At 40.3% G+C, this 17010-nt stretch overlaps 1 protein-coding gene and 1 pseudogene across 1 annotated transcript in view; one reads left to right on the forward strand and one right to left on the reverse strand.

The window, feature by feature from the left end:
- The window catches only part of TMEM41B (transmembrane protein 41B), a 24141-nt gene extending 17314 nt beyond the window's left edge, over positions 1–6827 (reverse strand). Inside the window, exon 1 of the mRNA XM_004369636.2 lies at positions 6435–6827. Within this exon, the coding sequence (XP_004369693.1) occupies positions 6435–6555 (121 nt within the window). The 5' untranslated portion in view covers positions 6556–6827. The remainder of the gene's footprint in view (positions 1–6434) is intronic.
- A 36-nt stretch (positions 6828–6863) lies between these two features.
- On the forward strand, positions 6864–10044 carry LOC101349595 (39S ribosomal protein L9, mitochondrial pseudogene; annotated as a pseudogene).
- Positions 10045–17010: the final 6966 nt, after the last annotated feature.

Genomic DNA, 17010 nt, shown 5'->3' on the forward strand with positions numbered 1-17010 from the left:
ATGTTGTGGGGTTGTTAACCAATGTCATAAAACAACATGTGTACTACTGTTTCATGAGAAACTATTTGTTCTGTAAGCCTTCACCTGAAGTACAATAATATATTAAAAAAAAAAAAAAAATTACATGCCAGAAAAAAGTATGGAATGAAATCCAGAAAGTAACAAGTAGAAAAATAAGTAAGCACTGTTTTACCAGGAAGCATCAGTGGAGGAAGCCAGGATCTCTTAACATAATGTTCACTGGGGAGGAGGTAGGAGTTGGTGGCTCAATTTTTATGGCTTACATTTACCATTATACCATGTATATACTGATAACGGAAAGCCTGGTGGTACAGTGGTTAACAGCTATGTCTGCTAACCAAAAGGCTGACAGTTCGAATCCACCAGGTGCTCCTTGGAAACTCTATGGGGCAGTTCTTACTCTGTCCTATGGGGTTGCTATGAGTTGAAATCAACTCAGTGGCAATGAGTTTATACTGATAAGATTCAGGGGATTAAAAAGATTATAATTAAGAATTTATTATTTTTAGCTCTCTGAGAATGGTTCCACCACTATGTCCCTCCTCTAACTATAGTACATGCAACTTTCATACATGGTTTTTAAAAAATAATATTTTGTTGTATTTTAGGTGAACGTTAACACAGCAAATTAGGCTCCTCTTTAACAATTTTTATACAAATTGTTCTGTGTCATTGGTTACAATTTTTACAACATGCCAGCCTTCTTCTATTTCCATTCTATTTGTTGTCTCCATTGATCTAGCTTCCCTTCCCCTCTTTGCCTTCTCATCTTCTACATGCTTTTATAAAGTATCCTAAACAAAACTATAGGACTGTCTGTACTCTGTTCATTAATTTAACGAATCTTTCTTCATTAAAGTTTATTAAAGAGTGTTGGGTTTCATTATTTGTCCTACCTATACGTCCCCTCTCTGGGAACTAACACACTCCCCTTGTCGCCCAAAAGGGCTAATCTCAACGGCAGCCCTGTTCTTACTGTGAGACTCCAACACTCTACCATCCCAAATGGCCTGAAGTCGGACATCTAACCCAGGTAAAAAAATTCATTACTGACGGACCAGATTTTCTCTTGAAAACTTAAACTAAGAGAAAGAAATACTGTTGTCAAGGGGTAGTGAGCCTTGAGGCTGAAAAGTCGAACAGCAGAGACCACAATCAATAATATGGCAAGCCAAAGACATGTATCAGAAAGTACAAGAAAGGAGTTTGGAAGAGACACCCAGAGAAGCAGAAATGGGAGATACAGCAAACCTACTTGTTGATTTCTAACATTTTATTTCCCTTGAAGCCTGGTAATATTTCTTCCTGCTCATGGATGCCAGTAAGATCGTCTCTAGCATTCTTAAAACAAATTCCCTTTTTATTTGTGCATTTTTAAACTAATCTCTGTTCCTTTCAACCAAAAAACCTTGACTAAATAAAAGATAAACTTCATTTTATCCCTTGTCTCATTACAGCATTTTTATTTATGTTACAACTGAATTAGTAAGGTTTTGCTAAATTCTATGCTGAACATGAAGTGACAGCAACCATCTAGCTCCTTGCTATTCAAAAGTGTGTTCTATAGCACTGTAAACTTTCACCTAAAGCACAATTAAAAAAAAAAGTGTGTTCTATAAACTAGATGAATAAGCATCATCAGGAAGCATGTTAAAAATGCAGAGAAGTCAGTTAAAAATGTGTTCTGGGGCAATTTTTCCATAACTTTTAACTGGTTACTCTTCTTTTTAGGATGTGTGGATATGATTTATTAAGCTGATTTATTAAGCGTCCTCATGATATGCACTGAAAATGTAATGGACAATTAGCCATTTGTTACATATAATTCTGCAGACATCTTTTCTGAATGTGGAACATGAATTAGGCCGAGCCAATCAGGTTATTCTTATCCTTTGACAACTATGATTAATCAAGGGATGAGCATTTGATCTGAGCCAGTCTAATCAGAGTGAATATAAAGATTTTTACTGGTAATGTTAGGACAAAGGTTCTCAAAATTAAGAAAGAAGAATTCAGCTTACCTTGGACCTTCAAGTGAAACCAACCTTTAACATAAAGCTAACAAATAAGCCAACCAAGATATGAAAATCTGACCCTTGATGACATTATTGAAGCACTGGTTACAGCCAGAGGCATTAAATTCTACTTACTCTCTTGACTTCTTAGTTACGTGAACCAATAAACTCCCTTTCAGCAAGGGTTTCAACTGGGTTTTCTACTGATTATAAGCAAAAGAATCCTGGTACATAATACAGTGAAACCTGTGAGAGCCGGAACTTGACGTGACTGCCTTATATTTCTGGGTCTCACAAGTTTTCCACCTTTGGCAGGGTGCAGTCACATAACTTTCCTATTGCTCTGTTAGTGTAAAATATTTGAATTTTCCTTCTCTGACAGGTTTCCGCCTTACACAGGTTCTGGCTTTTGCAGGTTTTAATGTATGTGAGTTGAGATTGGCATCAAGAAATCATACTAATTCCTTAGTTGATGTCCAGCTGCCTATTTTAATCTTAAATTCCAGTTATCAGTAATCAGAGCTTCCTTCAAGCCAGTACCTTGTTCACAGCAGATGCTCAATGAGTATTTGCTGAATCAAATTAGCAAAGCAGGATCTAAGGCAGGAATCTAAGAGGCATTTATCATCAAAGTTTGTACAATATTGTCTTCTAAAAGCAGTAAGACTCAACTTCTAGACAGTATTCTCAGAATTTCTTTACTGCATTCCACAATAAGCAATATATTTCTAACATCATGATCTGGTACACACAAAATCTGTATTACTGAAAAATTTTTTTCAAGAAACAATATTTACCTCTTAATGCATGCAAAGCACTGATATTTTCTATTTTTTTTAATGCTCATCACTACCCAACAAACTGATTTCACACCCCTCACATGGGTAATGATCTACATGTTGAAAAATACATTCATAGAAGTTCTCTTAAATTAAAATGGGGAACTGCTGTGCCTTGCTAGGAACTAGATCAGCCAGGGCAAATAGCACAAAGGAGGTTAAAAAAAAACCAAACCTGTTGCTGTTGAGTCTATTCTGACTCATAGCAACCCTACAGGACATAGTAGAACTGCCCCATGGGGTTTCCAGGGCTGTAATCTTTTTTTTTTTTTTTAATTGTACTTGAGACGAAGGTTTACAGAACAAACTAGTTTCTCATTAAACAGTACACCTATTGTTTTATGACATTGGTTAACAACCCCATGACATGTCAACACTCTCCCTTCTCAACCTTGGGTTTCCTATTACCGGCTTTCCTGTCCCCTCCTGCTTTCTAGTCCTTGCCCCTGGGCTGGTGTGCCCCTTTAGTCTCGTTTTGTTTTATGGGCCTGTCTAGTCTTTAGTTGCAGGGTGAACCTCAGGAGTGACTTCATTAATGAGCTAAAAGGGTGTCCAGGGGTCATACTCTCCAGTCTCTGTCAGGTCAGTAAGTCTGGACTTGTTTTGTGAGTTAGAATTTTGTTCTACATTTTTCTCCAGCTCTGTCCAGATCCTCTATTGTGCTCCCTGTCAGAGCAGTCAGTGGTGGTAGCCGGGCACCATCTGGTTGTACTGGACTCAGACTGGTGGATGCCATGGCAGTCGTGATCCATTAGTCCTTTGGACTAATCTTCCCCTTGTGTCTTTAGCGTTCTTCATTCTCCCTTGCTCCCGAAGGGGTGAGATCAATGGAGTATCTTAGACGGCTGCTCACAGGCTTTTAAGACCCCAGACGCTACTCACCAAAATAGAATGTAGAACACTTTCTTTATAAACTATGTTATGCCAATTGAGGTAGATGTTCCCCAAGACCATGGTCCCCACAGCCCAGTAATTTGGTCCCTCAGGGAGTCTGGATGTGTCTATGGAGCTTTCATGATCTTGCCAAGGCTGTAATCTTCACAGAAGCAGACTGCCACATCTTTCTCCCTCAGAGTGGCTAGTGGGTTCAAACCAAAGGCCTTCTTGGTTAGTAGTCAAGGAGTTAACCACTATGCCACCAGGGCTCCTTCCAGGAGAAGGTACAGGCACCCTCAAATACCGGTTAGGCCAAGAGCCTGTCAACCGGTTCTACCTCTCGCCTCTCTCTCACCCTTCCTTATAATTAATTAGATTCTCACTATGATAGTGTCTTGCTCACAAGTCTTCAAAGTGGTCCCCAGTCTATAAGGCTCAGATTCTAGAGAATAGATTCATAGCACAGAGCCCACTAAATGCACCAAACACATGATGACAACTAAACAGTTGTGTAAATAAAAGGTATGTGGATGTGTCAGTTAATAAAATGCAAATCTGTCTGAAGTGTCACAAAATTTACAGGAACTTACTACATATTTCTCAACCAAGAATTAGGAAAATTCTTAACTCTTCTCCAAAACATCCTTTTTTTGAATGTCAAGCTGTGAACTGCAATTACAAAAACTGTTTTTCATAACCTGGAGAATTGGTTGCTAAGTGGTTACTAGGAGCTCCGGTGACACAGTGGTTTAGAGCTCGGCTGCCATCTGAAAAGACAGCAGTTCGAACTCACCATCCGCTCCAGGAGAAAAAGGTGTGGCAATCTGCTTCTGCAAACATTATAGCCTTGGAAACCCTATGGGGATTCTACTCTGTACTACAGAGTCGCTATGAGCCAGAATGGACTCGATGGTTTAGTTTTTTTGGTTTTAAGTAGTTACTTATACCATCACATCAACAGTTTATTTTGACTCCCACAAGTGGCCCAAATCCTATCATGTAAGGGGTGAACAAAATGTTTTGCACATAAAGAGAATTCCTAACATTAATTAGAGAGAGATACACACATACAAACAGAAAGGAGACAAAAAGAAAAAACTGGGATTTTTAATTAATAAACAGGATGGATCAAAACTTTTGCCTAGCACTTAACACTCTATAATCTGACACCATTCCAAACATGGCCAACCTTATCTCCTACAACCACCCAACAGAAACTCTCGACTCTGACAAGTTAATCTCTTTAATGACACACTTAAAAGGTTCACACTAACCTTCAAACCAACTCTCTTCCCCTGTCCGGAATCTCCTTCCCTCCTCTCTACTTATCCAAACCCTACTTCTCCATGAAGGCATCCAGTTCACATCAATCTCTTCCCTCTGATTCTCCACAAAATTATAGTCTGCAGGAGACATTCTGACAGCGTCATAAAAATAATTACCATATAAAGATAAACAATTATAAAAGCATTTTGGGAAGTTTCAAGATTTTATGTTCTGAATGGCTTTAGGTAAAAAACAGTTAACAGAACAACTTATCTCAAACCAAATGACAATCTTCATGGATGCCCTAGATGGAAAACACCTTTTCAGGAAATCCAAACCTTGAATTCTTGTCAGTCTTGGTAGCACCATCTTCAAAATAATGTTCCTTTAACTTAGGGTGGATTTACACTTTGACAACTATTCATTTCTAGGCTTTTGAAGTTAATTTGGCTCTACTGTCTAGAAGCTGAAAAAATACCCAAACATATAAAGCTTAAAGAGCCAAATCAGACTACTGGAGATGTTTTTAAAATTTTGAAAATGCATTAATATTTTCTGTTATACACTCTTAAGAACCCTTTCCTTACCCATCACTGGTGGTGGAACACACCGGTGTGAGTGAGCAGCAGACAACTTAATGACCATTTGTTACGATCACTTAAAAGCATTTAAAAAGCTTAATAATTCAACTGCTGAAAAGAATTAGAACAGGACTCCATGACAAGATGGCACCAAAATATTTAGTTTCTAGGTATTCTTTTTTCTTAAAGCAATAAAGCCTGGAGAAATGCCAGGATGGTGTACCGGAAACCAGCTTCAGAATGAGCAACCTTAGCTATAATAGTAATTGCTAACATTTACTTAGCTCTCGCTTAAAATAAGTCAAGAATTAGGCTAAATCTTTTACATGAATTATTTTGTTTAATCCATTCACCAACCTATTAAGTAGATATATTATTACTATTGTCATTTTAAAGTTCAGAACTGAACTTTTGAAAGTTAGTAAGTGCAAGGTCACAAGTAGTAGGGCAGTGAATCACACGCAGCTGTTCCTGCCACCAAAGCCCCAGCTCTTAATTACTACTTTACTAATCTGGCTTTGTGACTGTGCAAGTCATAACCGACCCCGGGCCTCACTTTCCTCATCTGTAAAAATAAAGCAGTGAATGCTGAAGTTCCTCCTAGCTCTGCAATATTACCAACTTCACCATTCCCCGGGCGTCAACAAACAAACCATTGTCATTACTTCTTTTAACTCAATCTAACAAGCATTTACGCAACTTATGATGGGTGGCAGCCGGCCTTTTCTCTCCCCGCAAACCGCTGGGACCGTCTAGGGTCCTTTCCGCTCCAGAGCCCCACCTGGAATACTCGTGCCTCTGGGCTAGCCCTAGTTGTGCTTCCCGGGGCCACTCACCTTTCAAGTGGTGTCCGCTGCCCAGCGTCGCAGGAACTCTCGTCCCCGCTGCCCGGTCCCCTGCTGGGGTTGTGTGGAGTGCCCCCGTTTGCGATCGTTCCGCGACGCTTCCTTTCGCCATGGCTGCTGCAGGGAAGGGGGAGGAAGCAGGGTGATGCTGCAGCCCCTTAACAACTCCGCAGCAGGGTCTTTACAACGCACCGGCGCGACAGCCTAAGCCACTTCCGGCGCGACCTCTTCACCTGAGACGACCTCAGTCCCGAGAACACTGCACTGTTCGACCGAGCCCCGCAGGACCTACTCGGACTGGGCTCCGCCCGGCGCCGCCTCCGAGCCTCGCGCGCTCGCGCCGACCCACTAACCGCGAGACAAGTCAAGTTCCCGGCCCGCCCCAACCATTGGCCGGTCCGCCTCTCGCCCGCGAGAGGCATGCGCAGTTGCGGTATCGAAATCACCGGGCTGCGGCTGGCGGACGCAGGCTCTTAACGCGCAGGTTTAATTATCCGGAAGTGCGAGTCCAGAGATTTTAAACTCTTTGTCAGGTCCACCGGAAGTGCCCGCCAGTGACTGGTTGGCGTTTTGCGACTGACGCTGTTTCCGTCTTCGTACTTGTACACCAATTCCACAAGCTGTTGATAATGAGTCTGAAGGGGCGAGAAGATGCAAGTCTGAAGATGATGGAAGAGAGAAAGCTTGAGCGAAGCGTACCTGAGTTTCAGGACCTTAAGTATCGGGGAGGGGCTATAGCGTCTGAATGTAACTCACAGGGTGGAAAAAATCAGATTAGAATCTGGGTTTTCTTGTTCCAATGTAAATGTTTTCCCTTGTCATCATCCTGCCGCTCCTAACTAACAAACCCAGGTCAGCTCATTAAACTTATCTTTTTCTTGTGCTGAGCCCATACGTTCGTTTTTGACAGTTAATTTTCCCATGCCTGTCTCTCAGACCAGTATTCAACTTGCTCTCTTTGGTGAGTGTATTAGCAATCCCTCTTGAAAGTAACTTGTGAGAGAGAGTTTTAATTCTCCTGGAATCCAGATTTCTGGGATCCATGGAAGTGGGGTGACCCACCCAGGCCATTGTCCCAAGATGTTATTTTAAACCTTAAGCTTTGAGAAAACTGGTTTCTAAAAGACCTTTAAGTCACACAGTGGTCTAGATAAATTAGTAGAGACCGTTTTGCCTTAGGCATTATGTTCTTTTGAAAAAATTATCTATTTGCATTCAGTTTCAAGAAACTCCAAGGTCAGACTAGAAGCTATGTTTTAGGGTAAATTGTTATATAAACGTTCTTCTGTCTCTGTTTCCATGACAATGTCGATGAGATGGGGTATAAGAATTTTTGGAAGTTTTTTTTTCTCTTGGGAACATTTTTTATTGACTAGTTGAAATGATACCCTGATTTACAAGTTGTATATTAAATAAGCTTCAATTTCTATTATTGGTTTAATAAGATTTTTGTTTTAACACTTGGCAATGTGTGTAAAAGTATTCTGATTATTTCTCTCTAGTAATTTTCATTTCTAGGAAACTATTCCAAGGAAATAAATATATACAAGGAGTTGTTCCTAACAGCATTATTTATTAATAAAATGGTGAAAATGTGAAAGCAATCTAAAACTCCAACAATTAGGAAAAACGGTTATGTAAATTATGGTAGATCCATTTGTGTGAGAGTTCCAAAATTGAGGTGCTTGACTCATATCAGAATGATCAGCCCAGGTCTGAGCTGGCTCCATCTCAGCTTTTGTTTATCTCTCCTGTAACCATCAAAACCTCAGACAGACTTAAGTACGTAATAAAGGAAACTTTTTTTTTCTCTGTGGTTAAACTAAAGATGTGGAAAGAATGATCCTAAGGGAGGGTCTTGACACAAGACCCTTATCAGTAATCCCCTCAGCGGCTCTCAGGAAATGTTCTAAGATAGTTACCTTATGACCACCCTGTAAAACCCAAAAAGTACCTGTTGCCATCAAGTTGATTCTGACTCATAGTGACACTATAGGACAGAGTAGAACTGCCCCATAGGGTTTCCAAGGAGTGGCTGGTGGATTTGAACTCTCCACCTTTAGGTTAGCAGCCCTAGCTCTTAACTACTGTACAACCTGGGCTCTAAAATGCCCATAGTCTCACAAACTAACCAATCCAAATAGCCCACATTTGTATTTCCAACCAATCACTGTAAAGTCCCTCCCTTTGAGTTGTGCCGCCTCTTGCTTCCTTGATCTTGCAACTTCCAGTGAGAATGCTGTACCTTTAGTCCTTGATTTTACCTCAGAAAATATGCCTCTGTAACTCCACCATTTTGGAGTGTTTGGTACTTTCTGAGATCAGAGGAGCTATCACTAAATCTCTCTGTTTTTATTTTAACAGAATAGGCAATCTTATTCATTGACACATTCAATGAAACTGTTTTATGTACACATTTCTTTTTATGTACAAAATTAAGGCCTTCATTGACCACTCTTGAGAGGTAGCTTCTCATTCTGCAGCATCCTGCTTATTTCCTTCATAGTTGTTATTAAAAGCAATACTTATTTGGATTATTTACTTACTTGTTTATTGTCTGTCTCCACCTCTAGAATGTAAGCTTGAATAAGTCACCAGGGACCTTGTCTTTTTCTTAACCATATGTATTCCCAGCGCTGACACAGTGCCAGCATCTAGGTGAGCATTAAATAAATCTGTTGAACAAATTTTCAACCATAGTAAATTATATTTATGAAGGAACTAAATGTGGACAATATTTGTGCAAAGATAAATTCCAAGAGGTACCTATCAAGCAAAAATGTGTTCGAAGAAAAAATAGCTTCCTCAATGCCCAGGAACATGGCAGCAGCTGGCTGTGATTGTGGCACCAGGCAGAGCTCTGCCATGGGCGGGTGGTGAGCAGCTGCTGCGAAGAAGAGTACAGGAGCTATTCCGGCCACAACTGGGAGCAGGCACCCCGAGCCCAGAGTGCGACTCCAGCTTCTCTTAACAATTGGGGCACAGTCATTATGGAGCATTGGTGGAGGGTGCCACTGGCCTGGGAGGGCAGGAAGTCACACCTGCACTGGCAACACCGCATCTCCAGGCTGCTGGAGGACACAAAACACCTGCCCAAAAACAATCTGGAGCTCATACACAGTCTGTGGAGGAACTTGGAGTCCGAGGTGACCTGGTCTCAGTAAAGAAATCTGTGGGTGGTAATCAACTCCTTCCTCAAGGACTGGATGTGTATGCATCCCCTCAAAACAAGAAGCTGTTCGAAGAGGAAAAATTGCTCAGACAAGAAGGAAAATTAGAGAAGATCTAGACCAAGGCAGGTGCGGCAACAGTGAAATTTCTGAGAAGCTGTCACCTGGAAGTGGGGATGAAGAACAATGTCAAATGGGAGCTAAACTCTGAAATAGTTCGTGTCACTTCTTCAAGAACCTTGGTGTTGTGGTAGCCCCCCCCCCCATGCAATAAAGTGACCAGAAGAGCCCATCACACAGTAGGATGAGTACTGGTGTGAGGTGATGGTAAATGGGCTTGACACTGTGAAGGTGCCTGTGTCTGTGCTGAACTTTGAGAAGCCCAAGACCAAAAGATACATAAGTACTGGTTAGTTCAGCAGGCTGCCTAGGGAATGGCCACCAAAACTCCCAGACGCTCTGACCTACCCTCCCTCCAAGGCAGCCAGATGTCTTCAAGACCTCTATATTCTGCAAAGCAGAATCAGAGCAGTGGAACAATGGTAGGCCAGTACCCTGATCTCACTCCCAGCTCTGACCAAATACGGAATTTAAGAGTGCATATGGGGACATCAGACTAAACTGCACACACGTTGAATTCTCCATATTTGCCATCTCCATCTTAGACTATCTTCACACTCTTTTTTTATTGAGACAGTCCTGCTCAAGAAATACCAAGCTGTAAATTTGATAAGCTGGACCTTAATGGACTGAAGCAGTTATAGATCCCACCTAGCCTCTTCCTCCATTGGAGCTCATTGCAACAAACAGAAAGAGCTAGCCAATGTCTCTAGTACTTGGCTCGTTCACATCACCCAAACCAAACACTGTTTCTCAAACAGAAATAAAGAGGTTATGTTCTTTGTAAAATATATATATATATAAAAACAAGAAAATTTATATTCTCAGGGAAGAGAAGGTCCTCTTTAGCAAGACACAAAACTACTTAGAAAATTAAGAAAAGAACAACTCAACAAAAGAAGAAATTGAAATAGCCAATAAATTAAGAAATGATAAATCTCATTTGTAAGTTAAATGTAAATTAATGAAAAAATTAAGTATTATTTTTAACCTATTAGCAAGAAACAAAAAGCTGATGATATCCAGTGTAGGTAAGAATGTATAGAAAAGGGCACTTTGTCATACATTGTTTCTGGGAGAATTAATAAGTGCAACTTTCAGCTAAACAATCTAGTAGTAGGTTGTATAACTTAAGAACTGACTTCTGGATCAGAATGTGACTGCTTCTTACTAGTTGTGAAACCTTGGGCCAGTTACAAAACTTTTCTGTCCTTATTGTCTCTACGATATAGGAATAATAGAACCTACTTCATACGATTGTTTAAGAGTTGATATACATAAGAGATTTATTAACAATGTTCCTAACAGCATTATTGATTAATAAAATGGTGAAAATATGAAAGAAATCTAAAAATCACAGTTGTTAGGTGCCATGGAGTCAGCTCCAACTCATGGCAACCCTGTATGTAACAGAACAAAACAACATTGCCTGCGCCACCCTCACAATCACTGCTATGTTTGAACCCGTTGTTGCAGCCACTGTGTCAATCCATTTTGTTGATGGTCTTCCTCCTTTTCGCTGACCCTCTGTAAAGCATGATGTCCTTCTCTGGGGATTGGTCCCTCTTGATAACATGTCGAAAGTATGTGAGATGAAGTCTCACCATCTTTGCTTGTAAGGAGCATCCTGGCTGTACTTCTTCCAAGACAGATTTGTTCATTCTTATGGCGGTCCATGGTATCTTCAATATTCTTCGTCAACACCATAATTCAAATGCATCAATTTTTTGGTCTTCCTTAACTAGTAATCATAGCTAATGATTAATAAATGTGACTGAAACTTTCTTGAATGGAATACTTCTTGTAGATTTGTCTCCCATAGAAATACTCATGTGTATGTACACAAATTGTTTGTTCATAGTCAAAATTGGAAATAAGTTAAATGTCCATCAATAGGGAAATGTTTAAATAAACTCCGATAATCTATATAATGGGTATTTCACAATAATTTTAAAAATGAAGTAGCTCTTTATATACTAACATAAATATCTTCAAGACTTACTCTTAAGTTCAAAAGGTAAGCTGCAGAACAATGCACACATTATGATATCAATTGTGTAAAAAATATTTTTTGTTTATGTGTACATGTATATTTAAATTCATAGAAAAAGAGTGAGCAATATACTCATCAAACTAATAACTGTGGTTGGCTCAACAGGATGATGGAAGGATTTACATGGTAAAAAAAGAGCCAAATATAAAACCTATCAATAGAAACAAATTCTGGAACTATTGGAGTTGAGACTTTGGGCAGTTTAAACTATTATGTACTTTTAACTTCTGAACATTTTCCAACTTTACCAGAAAGAACAACATTGTTGCAAGATTGAGCCTTTCTTTTACAATGAAAAATAATCTATAAAAAAAACCTGCAGATTACTGGAACTTCATATAAAATGTATTTAAGTCCCTACATTATCTCTTTATTCAATCATTATCTCTTTATTCATTCAATCAACAAATACTGGATAATAAGGAATATTGGTGACAATATAGGAAAATACAGTATAGAACCCCGACCTCAATCTTCAGTCTAGAGAGGGAGCCTAATGTAGTACAGTGTGATAACAGTGATTGAGAGGTGCACAGATTGCAATAGCAGAAGAGAAGGGTATCTAAATTAGAATGGGGTTGCAATTTAGGCCTCCTTGAAGCATGATTCCTAAACTGAGTTTTAAAGGATGAGTAGGAATTAGTAGTAGAAAGGGATTAAAAACAGCTTTTGCAAAGGGTAGAATTTACTGCTTATCTTTGTAGAGAGTTGCAAATAAAGATGAAGAGAATGGAAATAAATGAATAGACAAGGGCCTTATCACAAGGTTCTGAGAAGTTTACATTTAATCCTGAAAGATACCTGCAGCCATTGAAGAACTTTTAACTGGGGACGGGCATATTAAACATTTGCTTTTATAAAGCTTATTCTAATTGCCCTGTGGCAGAAGAATTGGAGGAGTGCCACAATAGCAGACTAGCAGCGGGAAGAGAAGTTAGGAAGTTATTGTAATCATCCTGGGTAGTGGACTGGAAACAAAGAGAAGGCAACAGATATATAAGAGAAATTATCTTTTTACTTTCATTATTTTAATTATATGAGTAAATACATAGTCATTCCAGAAAAATTATCAGACAGAAAACCATTAAAATCATATCTAACTCTCATTCATAGATAACCATAATACTTGAGATTTATCCCTCTGGAATAGTAGGAATGTTAAGGAAGTAGAATCTAGAGTACCTGTTATTGTTAGCTGGCACTGAGTCAGCCCAACTGGTGGGGACTCCATGCACTACAGAACTAAATGCTGCTTGATCCTGCACCATCCCCATGATTGGTTGCAGATTGAACCGTTATGATCCATAGGGATTTCATTGGCTGGTTTTTGGAAGTAGATTACCAGGTGTTTTCTTCCTAGTCCATCTTAGTTTGGAAGTTCCACTAAGCCATATAAACCTCCACTGACAGAAGGGTGGTGGCTGGGCATGAGGTTCATTGTCTGGGAATCAAACCAGGCCTCCTTTATGGAAGGTGAAAATTCTACCACTGAACCACCAATGCCTCCCTCTAGAGGACTTAGTGTACTAGTAAAACAAGGATATTGGTGAGAGGGAAGGGACTAGGTGTCCAGAGAATTTTTGGCTTAGATAGTAGAGGGGAATATGTGCGTATTTCACTAAGAGACTATGGGGAAAGGATTTGGGTTAGAGGAAAAGATGCTGAATCTTGTTTTGGATATCTTCTATCTACACTTCATCACATCCTGACTTCTACCACCTTTTCTCAGCTGAAACTGTTCTTATTATGGTCACCAGTGAGCTCCTTTTTGTCTGATATAGCAGTCAGTTGTTAGCAATTTGCTACCTCTCTGCATTGTTTTAATACATTAACTGCTCCCTCCATCATGGTTTCCATGACAATTCTCAGACTACATATTTATTATACCCAAAAAGAATACAAACAAAGACAGCCATAGGGCAAAGTCTGGGACAGTTCCCAAAATGAAGCTTCCATGTCCTTCCTGTCTTAGTTATCTAGTGCTGCTATAACAAATACCACAAGTGGATGGCTTTAACAAAGAGAAATTCAGCCTTTCACAATCTAATCCTGTATTCTCTTGTCACTCTAGACAATGGCCCTGCCCTCCAGATTCTAGGTATTGGCCATACTCTTTGAATTCTGAGTGGAGGCCCCTCAGCCCTGGGCTTTAGCTCTGCCTTCCAGGCCCACTGGAAAGGCAACTCTGCTTCCTCAGCTGTGGGTGGCCCCATTCTCCAAGTCCATCTGAGTGGCAACATCACCCTTTGAAGCTGAGGCAGCTCTCCTTCCTGTATTTCTTGTCTCTTCAGGTTCTGCTTCCTGGTTCCTTCATCTCTTGGCCCCTTGGGACTCGCTGCCAGTGTCTGCCCAGCATGGGCAAGTGTTCCAAAGCTCTGTAGCTCCACTGATAAGTGCCTGGAGGCACCCCACTCTGCAAGTAAGCTTTGGCTGGAAGGCACTCAGCTCTCTTGCTCCATGGGTCAGCAAACCTTGCTCCATTCATAAGTGCTCAGAGGCACCCCACTCCACCAGGAAGCCTCCTGCACAAAGGCACTCAGCTCTCTCACTCCATGGGTCAGCTCTAGCACCATCTTGAGCTAGTCTCCTGGTTCTGCTGCTGCCGTTTCTCTGCTACTGCTGTTTAAAACTCTTCCAGCCTCTATAAATTCACTGTTTCAAAACAACTTCTACATTTTAGGTATCTGTCAGAGCAGCACTCCACTGTCTTGGTACCAAATTGTGTCTTAGTTATCTAGTACTGCTATAACAGAAATACTACAAGTGGATTGCTTTAACAAGGAAATTTATTCTCTTACAATCTAGGAGGCTAGAGGTCCAAATTCAGGGTGCCAGCTCTAGGGGAAAGCTTTCTCTGTCGGTTCTGGGGGAAGGTCCTTCTCAATCTTCCCCGGAGATTCTAATCGAAGGGACCCTGGGTACAAAGGATGCACTAATTTCCTGGCTCTTGTATCTTGGTAGTAAAAGGTTCCCGTCTCTCTGCCCACTTCTTGTATATCTCATAAGAGATTGACTTAAGACACAACATAATCTTGTAGATTGAGTCTTTCCTCATTAAAATAACTGCCTACTAATCCTGCCTCATTAACACCACAGAGGTAGGATTTACAACACATAGGAAAATTATATCAGATGACAAAATGGTGGACAATCACATAATACTGGGAACTATGGCCTAGCCCAGTTGACACACATTTTTGGAGAACACAATTCAATTCATAACACCTCTCAAGACCAGATATTCTCATCAACCAGGAAGCTCTCCATGCCTTGGTGTTCAGAGCTTTTATTGGCCAGTCCTGCATAATATGCTAAATACTGCCCCCTGAGGCTAGTTGAAGGAGCCCTAGTGGCTCAGTGGTTAGGTGCTTGGCTGCTAACCAAAAGGTGGTAGTTTGAACCCACCAGCTGCTCCACAGGACCAAGATGTGGCAGTCTGCTTCCATAAAGTTACAGGCTTGGAAACCCTATGGGGCATTTATACTCTGTCCTGTGAGGTCACTATGAGTCAGAATCAACTCAATGGCAATGGGTTTGACTTGGGTTGGTTTGAGGCTAGTTGATATTACCCTACCAGGTGAGTCTTTTCTGGTCTGGCCAGCACACATTTGCCAGCACAAATTCTCAGGTGTGTCCTGGAAGTCCCAGACCAAGGCTCCCCAATTGCTCCAAGGATTATTTCTCCAGAGCCAAGGACAAAAGCCACTTTTACTTAAGGTAAAACTAGATCCTCTACCCCACAGAGTCCCAGAAGAAGAAAAGAAAGAGAAAGGGACAGAAAGAATATTTATAGAAACAGTGATATAAAATGTACCAATTTTTTTGTTTGTTTCTTTTTTTTTTATTGCACTTCAGGTGAAGGCTTACAGAACAAATAGTTTCTCATGAAACAGTAGTATATATATTGTTTTATGACATTGGTTAACAACCCCACAACATGTCAACCCTCTCCCTTCTCGACCTTTTTTTTTTTTTTGGGGGGGGGGTGAAAATACACATAGCCAAAGATACACCATTTCAAAAATTTCTACATGCAAAATGTACCAATTTTAATGAAAAACATTAATTTACACATCCAAAGGACTCAATGAACTCCAAGTAGGAAAAACTCAAAGAGATCCACACCTAAGCACCTCATAATTAAACTGTTGGCAGCCAAAGACAGAGAGAATCTTGAAAGCAGCAAGAGAGAAGGACTCATCATGTAACAGAGATTATCAATGAGATTAAAAGTTGATTACTCATCAAAAATTATGAAGATCGAAAAGCAGTGGGATGACATAATCAAAATGCTGAAAGAAAAGGACTATTGACTAAGAATTCTATATCCAGAAAGAGAATCCTTCAAAAATGAAGGAGAAATGAAGACACTCCCTTATTAAAAAAAAAAAACTGAGAGAATATGTCACTAGCAGACCTGCTCTACTAGAATTACTGAATCATTAAGGGTGAAATAACAGGACCCAAATCCACAGGAAGAAATGAAGAGCACCAGTAAAGATAATTACATAAGTAAATACAAAAGAGAATATGAATGTATTTTTGTAAATTTTTTTTCTCCTATCCAAGTTAAAAGACAAGTGGATGAAGCAATAATTACAAATCTGTGTTGATGGACATACGTTGTATAAAAATGTAATTTGTATGACAATAATTACACAAAGGAGAGAGGAGGTATGGACCTATGTAGGAGCAAAGTTTTTGTATACTATTCAAATTAAGTTTGTATTCATTCAAACTAGATTGTAATAAATTAAGATGTTAATTGTAATCCCCAGGGGAAACACTAAAAAAAAAAGTATAATAGCTCTTCCGGCAACATGGCGCTCTAGGCAGAAGCACCACGCCATCCGTCCACAGCAAAGATCTGAAAAACTAAGCCAAACAGAGAAAACAGCAATCCTGAAATCCTAAACATCAAATGAGGAGATAAAGAACTCAGCCAAGCACCAAATGGAATAAGAAACTGACAGAGAACAGACAGTGAGGAGACATACATGGAGAGGTCCCTTATCAGCTAATGCAGCACAGATCTGCCCATCTTGGACTCCTATCAGAGACCAGCAAATAGGGGGTATGAGAAAGCAGCTTCACAGAGCTTCCAGCAGGAGACAGAACAACCGGTAAACAGCAAATATGCTTTCCCACCCCCCACCCTTCTTCACCCCCACTCGGCCTCCTCTGTTTCCCACGGCCACAGTGTCTTAGCCGGGAAGAACCGGTT

The sequence above is a fragment of the Trichechus manatus genome, unplaced genomic scaffold, assembly GCF_000243295.1.
Source record: "Trichechus manatus latirostris isolate Lorelei unplaced genomic scaffold, TriManLat1.0 scaffold00006, whole genome shotgun sequence".
Lineage (NCBI taxonomy): Eukaryota > Metazoa > Chordata > Mammalia > Sirenia > Trichechidae > Trichechus > Trichechus manatus.